This window comes from Pongo pygmaeus, chromosome X, assembly GCF_028885625.2.
Source record: "Pongo pygmaeus isolate AG05252 chromosome X, NHGRI_mPonPyg2-v2.0_pri, whole genome shotgun sequence".
Taxonomy (NCBI): Eukaryota; Metazoa; Chordata; class Mammalia; order Primates; family Hominidae; genus Pongo; species Pongo pygmaeus.
The window spans coordinates 56945865-56959735 of record NC_072396.2 but is presented as its reverse complement, the minus strand read 5'-3'; the positions used below and the strand labels follow the sequence as shown (position 1 = coordinate 56959735).

The following is a 13871-nucleotide window of genomic DNA, read 5'->3' as shown; positions in this document are numbered from 1 at the left end:
ATACACAAATAACATCTTTTAGTATATTATACAGAACATCTAGCATCTTTCATATATTTAAATCCAGCTTCCTGTCCACTAATCTACATTTCACTTCTGCAAACACACAACAGCATTTAAATAAAACAAAATTTTTTAAATAACAAAAATGATGAGACCACAACTTATGAAACATATTAGATATCAAGCACTGGGTTCAATGCTTTACTTACATTATTTATAATCACAAATTATCACATCATTTTAGAGATGAGGAAACTGAGGCTAAATGATGAAACTCAGTTGAGGATAGTAAACATTAGCATAAAAAATCAGGGAGAGGTCGGGCACGGTGGCTCATGCCTGTAATCCCAGCACTTTGGGAGGCTGAGGTGGATAGATCACCTGAGGTTGGGAGTTCGAGACCAGCCTGACCAACATGAAGAAACCCCGTCTCCACTAAAAATACAAAATTAGCCAGGTGTGGTGGTGCATGCCTGCAATCTCAGCTACTCGGGAGGCTAAGGCAGGAGAATCACTTGAACCCGGGAGGCGAAAGTTGCGGCGAGCCGAGATCACACCATTGCACTCCAGCCTGGGCAACAAGGGCGAAACACCGTGTCAAAAAAAAAAAAAAAAAAATCAGGAAGAATACCAAACATGATCTCACACTGTCTTTGAATAAACAAATGAGCCCAATACTACAATGTTATTCCCTTATTCATACTCTACTTAACAATAAGATGGTAATCATACTAGATGATCATCTATGTCAATCATCCTAATCAAGTTTTCCTTCATTCACAAAATCATGGCATTGTAAAGCTAGATCTTAGAAGGTCATCTACAGCCCCCACTGCACCAGGCACAGACAATCTGGCAAGATCAAAGATGACTAGGCTCTGTTTGCTACTTTGGTTATTGGAATTCACTTAGCCAATGAGAACCCCATCTCAGAAATGCATGTATTAGAACAATGAGAGTGGTGATGGTAGTCTGCTACATGGTTATTTTTTTCCCAATTTCCAATGTGTCCTGAAAAGTCTAAACAAGAGGGATGTATAGCTCCTGAGGGCTCTGAAGGTACAGCCATTAAGTAAGTTGGTCTTGAGGGTGGACTACATAGATGCACCCGTCATTTTTACTTTTGAGGTTATTATTTCTACTCTTCCTATGTTTTCTGCCTGTCTGCCCTCCAGGCTTACCTGAAGACATTGCTCCCTCCCCATTCTCTGTGTCTCCAGCAGTCGCCAAAGGTCAACAACTCTCAAGGGCTTCCCCATAACTCTGAAGAATGGGATGAGGTCATTTATCTATCACTTGTTTCTGTTGTCCAAAAGTCCTGTTGGTTATATCATTCTGGTTAAGTTGCCCAAAGAATGAGAGGAAAGGCAGGCTAGTAGCCCTTTCTTTGAGAAGTGATGAAGTCTGGCAGAAACAATGTTAAATCAGAAGCAAATAAAACCTGTGTTCTAGCTGCAGCCTTTGGATAAACTAATTCAGTCTTCCTAAGTTTCCTTTTACCACATCTGGAAGGTGTTTTAAGGACAGAAAAACACTAATTTTATCAGCAGTGGTCCAGAAAAAGAGTTCCAAACTGAGTAGAAAAGGGAAGTTAAACTAAGATACAAGTGGCAGCCTCTGCCACATACACAAGATATTTCATCCACCCGAATATCTATTGAGATAGAATTATTAATCTGCATTCTATGGAAGAGAAAAGCAAGGCCCAGGGTGATGCAGCTAATACGTGGTGATACTAGGGTTTCAAAGCAGATTACCCCAAACCATGGCAATCTCCATCAGTTTCAAATCCAAATTTAAAGATTATTCTTTTTGCTCAATTATTACCACACTGGGTGGCAGGTGCTTAATAAATGCCTTTCTTCACGATGAAGACAATACCAAAAGAAATAAGACATCGTGCCTTTGGCCACCTGTTTGGATGTGATTTATTTTTTCCCAAATTCTTAAGGTTAAAAAAAAAAAAAAAAAAAAAGCCCACAAAAAGACAGCTCCGCCAAGTGGCTGAACAAATGGATTCACTTCAGCAATCACAGCAACTCCCCAATCAGTCTTCCACCTACACAGACGAACCAATTGCCTTGGCCACGTCTTAAAGGGCCGGAGCAGAGCCTAGGCTCCGGCTTCCTTCTCCAACCAAGCTCAGCCCCTCCTTAAAGAGCTGGCACGCCCAAAGCAGCTCCTCCCCCGCAGCTGCTTCCAGGCCTCACTCTGTGCCTCCAATAGCCTAACTTTGCACCTTAAACCACTGTCCCCTCCTCCCTCTTTTCAGAAGCTTCTCTAGGTACCCGCTATGGCTTCAGGGGGTTACCTGGGAGCTTTGGCCTTGTGAATCCTGTTCTCTCTGGTTGTGACTTTGGCTGTGTGGGGTTAAGTCAAAGACAGTCCTTACCGCTTAAGGAGTATTGGAAGTGCCGAGCCAGGGAAGACTAGACTAGACAAATCCATCCATCCTTGCCCCCTTTCACTTCTTCCACCAAGCTCTCTCCTCTCCTTCTTGGCCCTTCTTTGCCCAGCCCTTTAGCAAAGTCATTTTCCCTTGAGTTTCATTTGATTCCACATAGTGTTCTTAACCTTCCGCTCCCGCCCCCACTGCTGAAACCCCAAGTGGGGTGTGTGGGGGGAGCAGGGGGACTGGGAGGGGGATAGAATCTAGACGAAAGAGGTGGGAGTGGGTGGGTATTAGTCCCAGAGTCACTTACCGACCATGTCACTAGCTGAGGACTCCTGAAGTGTCCAAAACTCATGCCGTCCTCCGGGAGGCTCATACTCCTGAGCTGATAGCAAGAGAGCTGTTCCCCTCACACCCGCCCCATTCTGACATAGCGCAGGGCGACGCGTTCTCGTCTTCTCGTTCTTGGGCCCCCACTCCCCTATTTCTCCGGGCTGGAAAATGAGGAGGGGATCGAAAGGGGAGGGAGTCGATTCAGACCCAGCTGGGCCACTCTCGGAACAAGGGAAACAAAGCTCTCAAGCATCCAACCCAAAAATCAGGGTCCGGCAGAGTAGACTTCCTAAAAAGAATCCTCCCCCCTGCAGCTTTTCCTTGGACAAAAATAAAGTGGGTTCCCTGGGCCGAAGTGGCCAGAGCTTAAGGTCCTCCGTTCCCCTTTTACCTCCACCAATTCAGTTCCGGCCAAGCCCGCTCTCCACCCATCCTCTGAACTCCACACACCCTTTAAAAGGAGAGGGCCGGGGGTGGGGGCTATGAAAACCAACCCAACCCCCAAAGCGCTACTTGAACACAAAGTTGAGGCGGAGAAGAAATCCTTCAAGACAGGAACCCACGAGGAGATACCACAAGAGGATCCCTTCACCGCCGCCGTTGCCGCCGCACACCCCAGAGCCCTCCTAAAAAGAAAGAAGGGAGGAAAAAAATGCCGACGATTGGTAGAATCATAGAGAAGAACACCAGCCCCAGGGCAGGGGCTTCAGCGAAAAATGGCAGCAACTCGTGCGGGTCCTCTGGGGCGGGGTTTCTTGGAGGCACCTAGCTGCCCCACGGGGGACCTCGCGCCCCACGCGGGTCAGAACCTAAAGTGCTCTCTGGGCAACCTGAGTGGGTAGAGTGATTCCGTCTTTCTCTGGCCCTGCTAGGCCCAAAGGAGAGGTGTGACTATCGTGAGGACTCCACCTAGGGTGGAGTTCCTTAAAAAGGACAGGCGGCCGCTAGAGGAGAGTGCAAAGTGGGAGGAGGTGGAGAAGGGTGGGGCTGAGAAGGAGGAGGGAGGAAGGAGGGGGTGGGGCGGGGCCCTGGGCAGACAGAGCTGGCCTCGCCTCCGGCGGTCGCCTTCCTCAGCCTCCAGCAGCGGCAGGTATAATTCCAATCAATTTCAGTTCCTTATCTGTCCCAAAATTAAGGCTTGCAAGCACACTGCTTGGTTACCTATTTACTCCGGTTATGCTAATTATCCAGGGGAGGGTGGTGAAACGGGTATTGGGATTGGGGCTGGGGGCTGTCTAAGAGGGAAAGGATGGGGAAAGGAGAAAACAAAAAAGCTGACAACTGGAAGCGATATTTATCCTCCTACCTCTCCATGGTAACACGAGCAAGGACAGCGAGGTCACAGTGTCTTCTCAGGGAGGAAGCTAAAAGGAACGGAGATTGGAGCTGGGTGCATTTTCTAGCAAGAGATAAGCCAAGGAGGTGAGGGCGAAGGAGTAGGTGGGGAAGAAGAAGGAGTTGAAGATGATCTGTGAATACAGCGTGGCCCAGCAGGGAGACTTAAGAAAGGCTTTCTCAGTCTCCCAGATACCAGACCTCTAAGAATAGAGTTCTCAACCCCCTGAGACCGCCTCTCAGCCAGGCATTGGCGAAGATCCCCGTAAAGCTGAATCCACAGGATAGGAGCCATGTTTCCAGGATTTCTTTACGCTTGCCTGAAAGTCTCTCTCTAGCTCATTTTGATGGGAGGCCAGGAAGTCACAAGCAACCACAGCCCATTTTCAGTGCCTCTTCCCTACCACAATTCTTTTAAAGAGGAGGAAAAAGAAGAGAGACAAGAAAAAAAGCAGAGGGAGGAAGAGCAAAGAGACAGGAGAAATAATAATATCTGCCACGTATTCAGCACCTAATATGTGCAAGTCCCTGAGCCAGATGCTTTTACATTCAACATTTCCCCATTTAGTCCCAGTAACAACCCTGGGAACTAGGTACTGTTATATTCTCTGTGCCCTTTATTTTAAAAAAATAAGGAAACGGAGGGCCACAGCCCTGTACTTTCGAACACATAGGTCTACTTGCTTAGTTGATATTTCTGCCTAAATGTCTTCTGTGCATCTCATCTACCTTCCTTTCCCCAAAACACTCTGTTCTTCCTCCTGTAGTTCACCAACTACCTGAATGGCACCACCATACATCCAAGGCAGCATCCTGGAACTCATCCTTTAACCTGCCGTGATCTGGCCTTTGTCTACCTCTCAAGCAGCAGAGATTTCGCTGTTCTCCTGGGCTTAAACTGGATTACAAATCCCTGGGAATTCCAAGCTGTTTCCAATCTCTATGCCTTGGGTTGCTTTACTTTCTCTGACTGAAATAGACTAAGCTCTCTGTCCACCTTTTTTTCTTGCGTGTCCTTCCAATGAATCTATCCACTTTCTTGAAAGGACTAACTCACGGTCATCTCCCCTCCTTACTTAATTTCTTCAGGCAAAACTGACCATTGCTTCCTCTGTGCCCTTCTCTACCTCGGGGCACATATTTGTTGGTATTGCCTCCCCCTACTAAACTATAAAGTCCTTGAGCTGAAGCACCAGACGATCTCATTTCTGTAACTTGGATGCCAAATTATATTATTATTAACAATAATAATAATTATTGAGCATTAACTATGTACTAAACTCTGTTGTAAGCCTCTTATGTATATTAACTCATTGAATCCTTCTGACAATCCTATGAGTAGACATTGCTATCCCCATTTTACAGATGTGGAAACTTAGTGACAGGTTAAATAAATACACATGCATATGTATTTGTTTCATAAAAGAATGTCCCTATAGTAGGGGTTTCATAAATAACTCTCTATCTCACTATATCTCTTCACCACCACCTGCACCCCTGCCAAGCTTACAAGGTAAGATATATTGAGATGGAATCACACAGAGAAGTGTACAACTCTCCACGCCTTCATTTAAAAAATTTACTTTATTCCTTGGAGCCTTTGTTTCTCAATGTATAAAATTTGGGGAGTATTATCCAATATAGGATTCTCACCACTACAGCACTGTTTTGAGCAATGCTGAAAAGTTTTCTCTTAGATTCAAGTGTGTGAAAGACATTAAGCAGTTTATATCAATAATAAATGCATTTTTGTGACGTGCAGACGAAAATGAGTAGATTGCTGAAGTAACATTTTGAAGAGTAGCCACTACTGGCCCTGAATACAGTGGGTGTGCCTTAAGGTCATCGAGTTACTTTTTCAGCCTGAAATAGCTTTTCAAGAAGGTCAATCCATACACAGATAGCTTAACAGTTTATATTTTATTAAAAGTCTTTTTTGTTAACAAATTTATTTTAAGCTCTAGCTTTTTGTTTGTTTTAGAAATACTGCCTCAACTTTATTTGTGGGGAAAACTTAGACCTTAGATGGCAAATTCAGTTTTTGAAAAACTTGAAGTTATTGAAACTTGGAAAAACAAACCCAAGGTCCTTTCCCATCTGTTCTTTCATCCACTCAGTCAATAAAATGTATTGAGCACCTGTGCTTTATCAAGAACAATGCTAGGTGTTGGGGGGCGGTGGAATGAGAACATCCATTCTAAGAGGATCCAGTGGATGAACCCTCAATTTCGCTGTACGCACACAGCCTATTAGTCCACATTTCCCCTTCAAGTCTTTTAGAGATGGCCTCTGTCTCAAAGTAGGACCCAAAGATGGTTCACAGGGAGCTATGAAACCCATGACCACAGTTAATGTCAAAGGCGGGAGTTTGCCTTTATATTCTTTTACTCTTGACACATAGAAATAATCAGCATGTGGTTGGTGTTGTCTATGTCACACAAAAGGGTGTGAGGGAGCAGGTATGGAGAACTAGAAGTTTTGATAAATTTCCCTGTCCTTCTAGGAAGCACCTCAGGCTCTCCTTTCTTTAGCTGGCTAGAATAAACATGAACCAAACAGCAACCTGCGATATTTTCAACTCCTTCCATCCCACCTTATGTGTGAGGGAGACTGCTTGAAGAAGCAGCCTGTGCTTTCCTCTATATATCCAAGTAATCAGATGAAGAGTATTAAATTAAGTGTGAAACCTAATGAAAAGCAGCTGAGAAATATGCAGATACGATTCTGGGCCCACATATGCTGTTCTTCCCTTCCTCTCTTTCTCCTCTTCATCATCCTGCTTCTCCTCCTCCTGAAAGCCAGCTGACAAACTACCAGGGTGGAGCCCAGTCTGAGGGCTGGAGGGAAGGGAGGAGGAAAATCCTCAGTAAGAGGACTCCACCCTCTCTGCTCCCAGTAGAACAACAACAATAAAAAAAAGAAGGCTTGAGAAGCTGGGCCTGACAGGAAGGTGGGGCAGAACAGGGCAAAGTGAGGAAGGGTGGGTAGATGAGAGGGGAGTTAGGACCTCAGCTGGGTAAAGCTGGGCTGGGGAATGGGAGGGAAGTCAAGCAATATATAAACAGAAAAATCTGCATTCATTAAATCACTGTTGTTTGTGGAACAACAAAAATGTAGCTAAAACCAGGGCATAGTTCAGACCTAGTGGGAACAAAATTGTCCTCCTCACCCACTTTTCTTCTTATTCCACAGTTCCCCAGAGAGCATATTCCTTCTGCGAGCTCAGCTAGAAGGAGACCTTTTGCCCCTCTGCTAATGTTGAACCAGTGTTAAGTTCCTCACATGTCCCAGAGGACAGCACTAAGGTTACTGCCAGCAAAGGATAAAGATATTTTGGAGAAGGAAATCTAGTTAGCTGAGAGAAGAAAGCCTGGAAGGAGATTGCGGGGATAAAACAATGATTTAGATTGCAAACTGTGCAACCCTGGGCAAGTGCCTTCACATCTCTAAACATCACTTTCCTCACCTATTTCTTTTAAAGATATCTTATTACTTCACAGAATTGTCAAAAAGATTAAATAAGATGCAGAGGTGGCTTTACAGTAAAATTAATGAAGCTTAAGCTTTACGCCCCTTTCCAAGACTCCGGGAGGGATCAAACATTGTGTTTTTCTTAAAGATGGTCCCCAAAGTGGTATAAGCTTCCAGCCCCACAAAACCTAGATTTGCCCCAGATGAGATTATAGCCTACAAAGCACAGTGTCTGGCACAAAGAAAGCTCTCAGTAAAGGTTAACTAATATTCATAGCAATGGCAACTGTGAAAACTACCAGCTTTAGGTTGAGTCTCTTTCTAGTCATAGATAGAACATGCTCCTGTGTTCCCCATAACCCTTGCCACTGTATGTATAAATAAACCAGTTTATAAAAATCAGCAACTAAACTGCTTGCTTGAGACATTCAGAGGCATGATTAAATTTGGTTTAGGAATGGCCAATGGGCCAGAAACATGTGGCCAGGGTTTGAAATTCTGGCACGGCACCATCCCAGACAAGCTCTAGCAGGCCTGCTGAGTCCTATAAATTTAGTTGTGCCTCAGGCTGCTATCTTTATGAGCAAGGAGCTTGACTAGGTAGGTGTGTGTGTGTGTGTGTGTTTGTGTGTGTGTGTGTGTGTGTGTGTGTGTGTGTTGGGGCTAGGGGGTTGAGTATGTATGGGTTTTTAACTCCATTTTAGACCCTAGATACCACCACACCCATAAATTGGAGGAGGGAAGAGGGAAGAGACTTTATAATCAACAATCAAGTCAAACCAGAAAAACTGCACCTGCAGAAAAGGGATAACATCCTTGGCCTTGTCCCCAAAGTGTATATTCCTGAGTCAGGGAAAGAGCCTATTGTGTATACAAGAAAAAGACTTGCAGGCGGGCACCATGGCTCACGCCTGTAATCCCAGCACTTTGGGAGGCCGAGGCGGATGGATCACGAAGTCAGGAGTTCGAGACCAGCCTGGCCAATATGGTGAAACCCGGTCTCTACCAAAAATACAAAAATTAGCCAGGCATGGTGGTGCACACCTGCAGTCCCAGCTACTCGGGAGGCAAAAGAATTGCTTGAACCTGGGAGGTGGAGGTTGCAGTGAGCTTAGGTCGCACCACTGCACTCCAGCCTGGGCCACAGAGTGAGATTCTGTCTCAAAAAAACAAAAAGAAAAAGACTTGAATTACTGCTTTAATATTAAACAAATAAATATATGAGATTGTCTAAGGAAATGCATAAATAGAACAGGAACTTTTTTATCACTGAGCTAATCCAGAGAGGCGCCAGGGCTCTGAAGGCCCCCAAAGGCAGGCTCATGCTTATCATCCTTGTGTTACTTACCACAAGCAGCTCTCACTTCCCCAACAGAGGGGTGGTATCCATCTTTCACTGTCCCCTAAGCCAACAGGAGATTGGCTTTCACCCTTCTTCCCATTGCAGTCTTATCACTTCCCTCAGAAAGTAAAAGGGAGAGAATAAAGAGGGTGGGGAGAATGTCTTTGGTGCTTTCTTAAAACCTTTCTGCCAACACACCTATTGAAGTACTGCAGCCTCATTTTTCATTTCCTCTGTCCTTTGTTTGCCCAAATGGCCTTGCATTGTGGTAGTCCTTTTCTCTCAAGTCAATACCACAAATATCGTTGGAGCAGTTTACCCTGGAGCCACAATAACAGGATATTCCCTTCTCAAGTCAGGCCAGCAGGGTATTTAAAAGAGTAAGCCAGGCAGATTAGCAGTAGTAATTTACTTCCTAAGGTGAAATAAATTATTTGATCCTAGATGAGAGTCTAATTAGTATGTTATGGGGATATAAGCAACGATACCAGTTTACATGATATAAACACACAACTAAATGGCCAGGAGTATGTGAACAAGTGGGGAGAATATACACAAATATACTGAAAATAAAACAATGCATACACACATACTAGCAAGATTTAGTCACCCAGTCACAGAATGTTGGTGTAGGAAGGACCCAAAGAGGTTATTTCATCCAGTGGCATTCATACCAGGTGATTTAGGTGGTACATAGATAAATATTTTCTAATAGTATATATTTATTTGTATAGTTACCTTTATGGAGAGTAAAACTAGCTTTCCATTTATGGTAATGCTATTTTTGATGAAATTTATTTAAGTAAAACATGTCAGTGTATTCAAAGAAGCATATTAAGTAAATAATGATATAGGTAGTACTCAGATATGGTCTAAATCATGAAGTTAAAACATAAATAACTGAACTTTAGCAAACCATGATTGAATTAAATTTTACTCCCAATTCAGGAGTTCCCTTATTTAGACACCTAGGTCTAGAGGAGAGTTTAACCCCGAAATCAATAAATATGAAGCAAGCTTGCCCCCTCCTCCTGTGCCCATGGCAGAATTGTGAACAGAACCATGGCATTTTTCCACTGAGCCTAGGTGAAGCCTTCTACTCTTCTTCCTTGAACCTCCAGTTTGGGCTAATGGGCCCTCTTCTGACTCTTACGGCACTCTGACATATTTCTCTCAGAGGGCTCACTGCAATGTAGTATACCTCTCTTTTTATGTGGCAGTCTTATCCATTTGACTGTCAGCTCCTTGAAGCCAGGAGTCTAATAGTAGTTCAATCATCTTTATGCTTTCAACTCTGAACACAGTGCCTGTCATATGACAAGTAATAAAATTTGTAGAATGGAATAATTTAGAGCTGCAAATGCCTGGATGTGAATACTGACTTCGCCACTTACTAACTGTGTGACCTAGGACAAGTTACTTAACCTATCTGGGCCTTGGCTTCCTCCTTTGTAAGGTGAGCATAATGATAGTACTTACCACACAGGATATTGAGAGAATTATGTAACTTAATACATGTACATAAACATGCTTAGAGGAGTACTTGCCACAGACCAAGCACTATATAAATTTTTGCTATTATTTTGTTGAACTGAAATATGCCTCTTTGATATTTCCACCTATTGGTCCTGGGACTCATCCCTGGAGAAACATAGAACAAGTCCATTCCTTCTATGTCATGATCCCTGAAAGGTCTCACCTTCTGTCCTCTCCCGTAAATTTGCCTGATTGCATAATCTATCTCTTGCATAACATAGTTGTCATACCCCCTTACCACCTATAGTTGGTTGATTAGAGCAAAATAATAAAGATTCCTAGGCCAGGGATGCCATCTCACAGAGACCAAGGTGCTTTACCATATAGTTTACCAGGTAAACAAGTGCAAGGGTGAGAATAAATTTCTCTATTACCAGAAAGCCAGAGATGGAAACAAAGGACAGTCATGCCAGATATAAATATAATAATGAAAAAATTGAAAAGATCTAAATGTTTAATAATAAGATATTGGGTAACTAAATTATAGTACACCCATATGATTGATGCACTGCTAGGGTCTAAGTATATGTGTGCCCTTCAAATTCATATGTTGAAATCTTAACTCCCAATGTGATGGTATTAAGAGGTAGGGCCTTTTGGAAGGTGATTAGGTTATGAGGGCTCCACCTGCAAAGATGAGAATAGTGTCCTTATAAAAGGGCTTCAAGGAATGAGTTCACCCCTTTTTACCCATCTGTCCCTTCCTACATGTGAGGAGGCAGTGTTCATCCCCCCTGGAGGATGCAGCAACAAGGCACCATCTGGGAAGCAGTGAGCCCTCACCAGACACCAAATCTGCTGGCACATTGATTTTGGACCTTCCAATCTCCAGAACTGTGGTAAATAAATTTCTTTTATGTATAAATTACCAGATCTGGGGTATTTTGTTATAAGAGCAGGAACAGAGTAAGAGATAGACATTATATAGCCATTAAAATTTAAGTTTTTCAAGAATTCTCAATCACTACAGAAAATATTTGTATAATAATATTAAGTATAAAAACAGGACATAGAAGTATAGTTACACTATCATTTACATTTTACTAGACCGACACACATGCCATTCATCTTTGCCACAGAAACAAACACAGTTTAACATTAAAACAAAGGATAGCTAGTAGGATTATAAGAAAATTTTATCTTACTTAAAAATTTTTCTATAAAGATCATGTATTGCTTTTATAATAAAAAAATCGAGTTGGACATAGTACTGTAGTTGTAGGTAGCTGAAGGATTATGGTGGTTTTTATTTCCTTTATTACACTTCTTTGTTTTTCAAATTTTCTAACAAATTTGTAGTTTTGATATAATTAGATAAAACAAGATGAACTATTTTTAAAGCAACATCTTATCATACTGTTCATTTACCTGGGTCATATCAGCTTCAGGAAAGAATACTCAAGGAGCACGAGTATGTAATACTAGTAACAAGACCCACCATAACATTTCTTACCTACACTATCAAAATGACCTCCTAATTGGTCTCCCTAACCATTTCTGCCCTCATGCACTGCAGCTAAAATTTACCATTCCAAAATCAGAAATTTCTCAAAGGTGTCTCATTGCCCTCAAGATAAAAACTAAGCCAGACACCATGGCTTACTCCTGCAATCCCAGCACTTAGGGAGGCAGAGGCAGGAGGATAGCTTGAGCCCAGGAGTTCAAGACCTGCCTGGACAATATAGTGAGACCCCATTCTCCACAAAAAGAAAAAAAAAGACAAAAAAAAATAACAAGTGTAAGATAAAAACTAAAATCTCTTAATGTGATCTACAAAAAACAACAACAAAAAAGGCTTCAGAAATAGCTTGTGCTTTTCTCCCTAGCCTCATCTCCCCAACCAGGATTTGCCACTTGCTCAAGACAATGCTTTGCAAAGCAAAGTACACAAATCCTGGCTACATCTTTCTCTCTGCTTAGAAATTTGGCTTAGTAATAATAATCACATTTTGTAATTAGGTATGTTATGTATTTGTGTGATCATTTTTTCTATGCCTGTCTCTCCCACTAGAATCCTTACTGTGAAGGCAGAATCTAGGCGAACTTTACTCACAAATGTGATCCATTGTTTGAAAGAGAGTAGTTGCTCAATAAATATTTGCTAAATTCACCGACTGGCTAACTAAATGATATCCTCATTTGCTTTTTATTGCAGTGTTCATGTTTGATTTCTCTCATCTACAAAGCTCTGAATGTGCTGGGATGGCAAGGAGCCATAGTGTTGGGGGTAGGTTAGGTTGTAGTAAGTTATTTATTCCTATTAATAATAACTGGTGTAAGAGTTTGAGACTGAAATTAGTCTACATTTCTGTAATAATAACTAACGTGAATAGTGTGCTTGCTATGTGCCAGTCATTGTTCTAGGTGCTTTACATGTAGTAAGCTATTTAATTCCTATGAGTACCAGCTATTTAATTCCTATGAGTACCATTATCCCCATTTTACAGAGGAGAAAATTGAGGCAGAGAGAAGTTAAGTGAGTTTGCCAAGATCACATAACATATCACTCTTTTCAGTTGTTTTGATTGTAGCTGGAGTCAAAGAACATGGACCATAGTGAGAGGTGACAGCCTGCTGGCAGCCCTCGCAGCCCTCCCTCCCTCTTGGCGCCTCCCTGGCCTTGGCGCCCACTCTGGCCGCGCTTGAGGAGCCCTTTAGCCTGCGGCTGCACTGTGGGAGCCCCTTCCTGGGATGGCTGAGGCCAGAGCCAGCTCCCTCAGCCTGCGGGGAGGTGTGGAGGGAGAGGCACAGGCGGGAACCGGGACTGCACGTGGCACTTGTGGGCCAGCTAGAATTCCGGGTGGGCGTGGGCTCAGCTGGCCCCGCACTCGGAGCCGCTGGCCGGCCCGCCAGCCCCGCAGTGAGGGCCTTAGCACCTGGGCCAGCAGCTGCTGTGCTCGATTTCTCCCCCGGCCTTAGGTGCCTCCCCGGGGGCAGGGCTCGGGACCTGCAGCCCTCCATACCTGAGCCTCCCCCGCCCCCACCGTGGGCTCCTGCGCCAACCGAGCCTCCCCAACGAGCGCCGCCCCCTGCTCCACGGGGACCAATGCCATCGACCGCCCAAGGGCTGAGGAGTGCAGGCCCATGATGCGGAACTGTCAGGCAGCTCCACCTGCGCCCTGGTGCGAGCTCCACTGGGTGAAGCCAGCTGGGCTCCTGAGTCTAGTGGGAACTTGGAGAACCTTTATGTCTAGCTGGGGGATTGTAAATGCACCAATCAGCACTCTGTGTCTGGCTCAGGGTTTGCGGATGCACTGATCAGGGCCCTGTGTCTAGCTCAGGGTTTGTGGATGCACCAATGGGCACTCTGTATCTAGCTAATCTGGTGGGGACTTGGAGAATCTTTATGTCTAGCTAAGGAATTGTGAATACACCAATCGGCACTCTGTATCTAGCTCAAGGTTTGTAAATGCACCAATCTGCGCTCTGTGTCTAGCTGATCTAGTGGGGACTTGGAGA

General features: G+C 43.9%; 1 protein-coding gene across 5 annotated transcripts in view; it reads right to left on the bottom strand.

Annotated features, from left to right (window-relative positions):
- KLF8 (KLF transcription factor 8) overlaps positions 1-3691 on the bottom strand; it is a 54882-nt gene extending 51191 nt beyond the window's left edge. Inside the window, exons 1-2 of one of the 5 annotated variants that reach the window (XM_054470938.1) lie at positions 3292-3691; positions 2706-2889 (exon numbers count right to left, since the gene is read on the bottom strand). In XM_054470938.1, coding sequence (XP_054326913.1) covers positions 2706-2712 — 7 coding nt within the window. In that variant the 5' untranslated portion in view covers positions 2713-2889; positions 3292-3691. Of the gene's footprint in view, positions 1-2705; positions 2890-3119 lie in introns of all 5 variants that reach the window. The other 4 variants (XM_063660544.1, XM_063660545.1, XM_054470937.2 and 1 more) reach the window with 4 other exon arrangements.
- Between the last annotated feature and the right edge of the window lie 10180 nt (positions 3692-13871).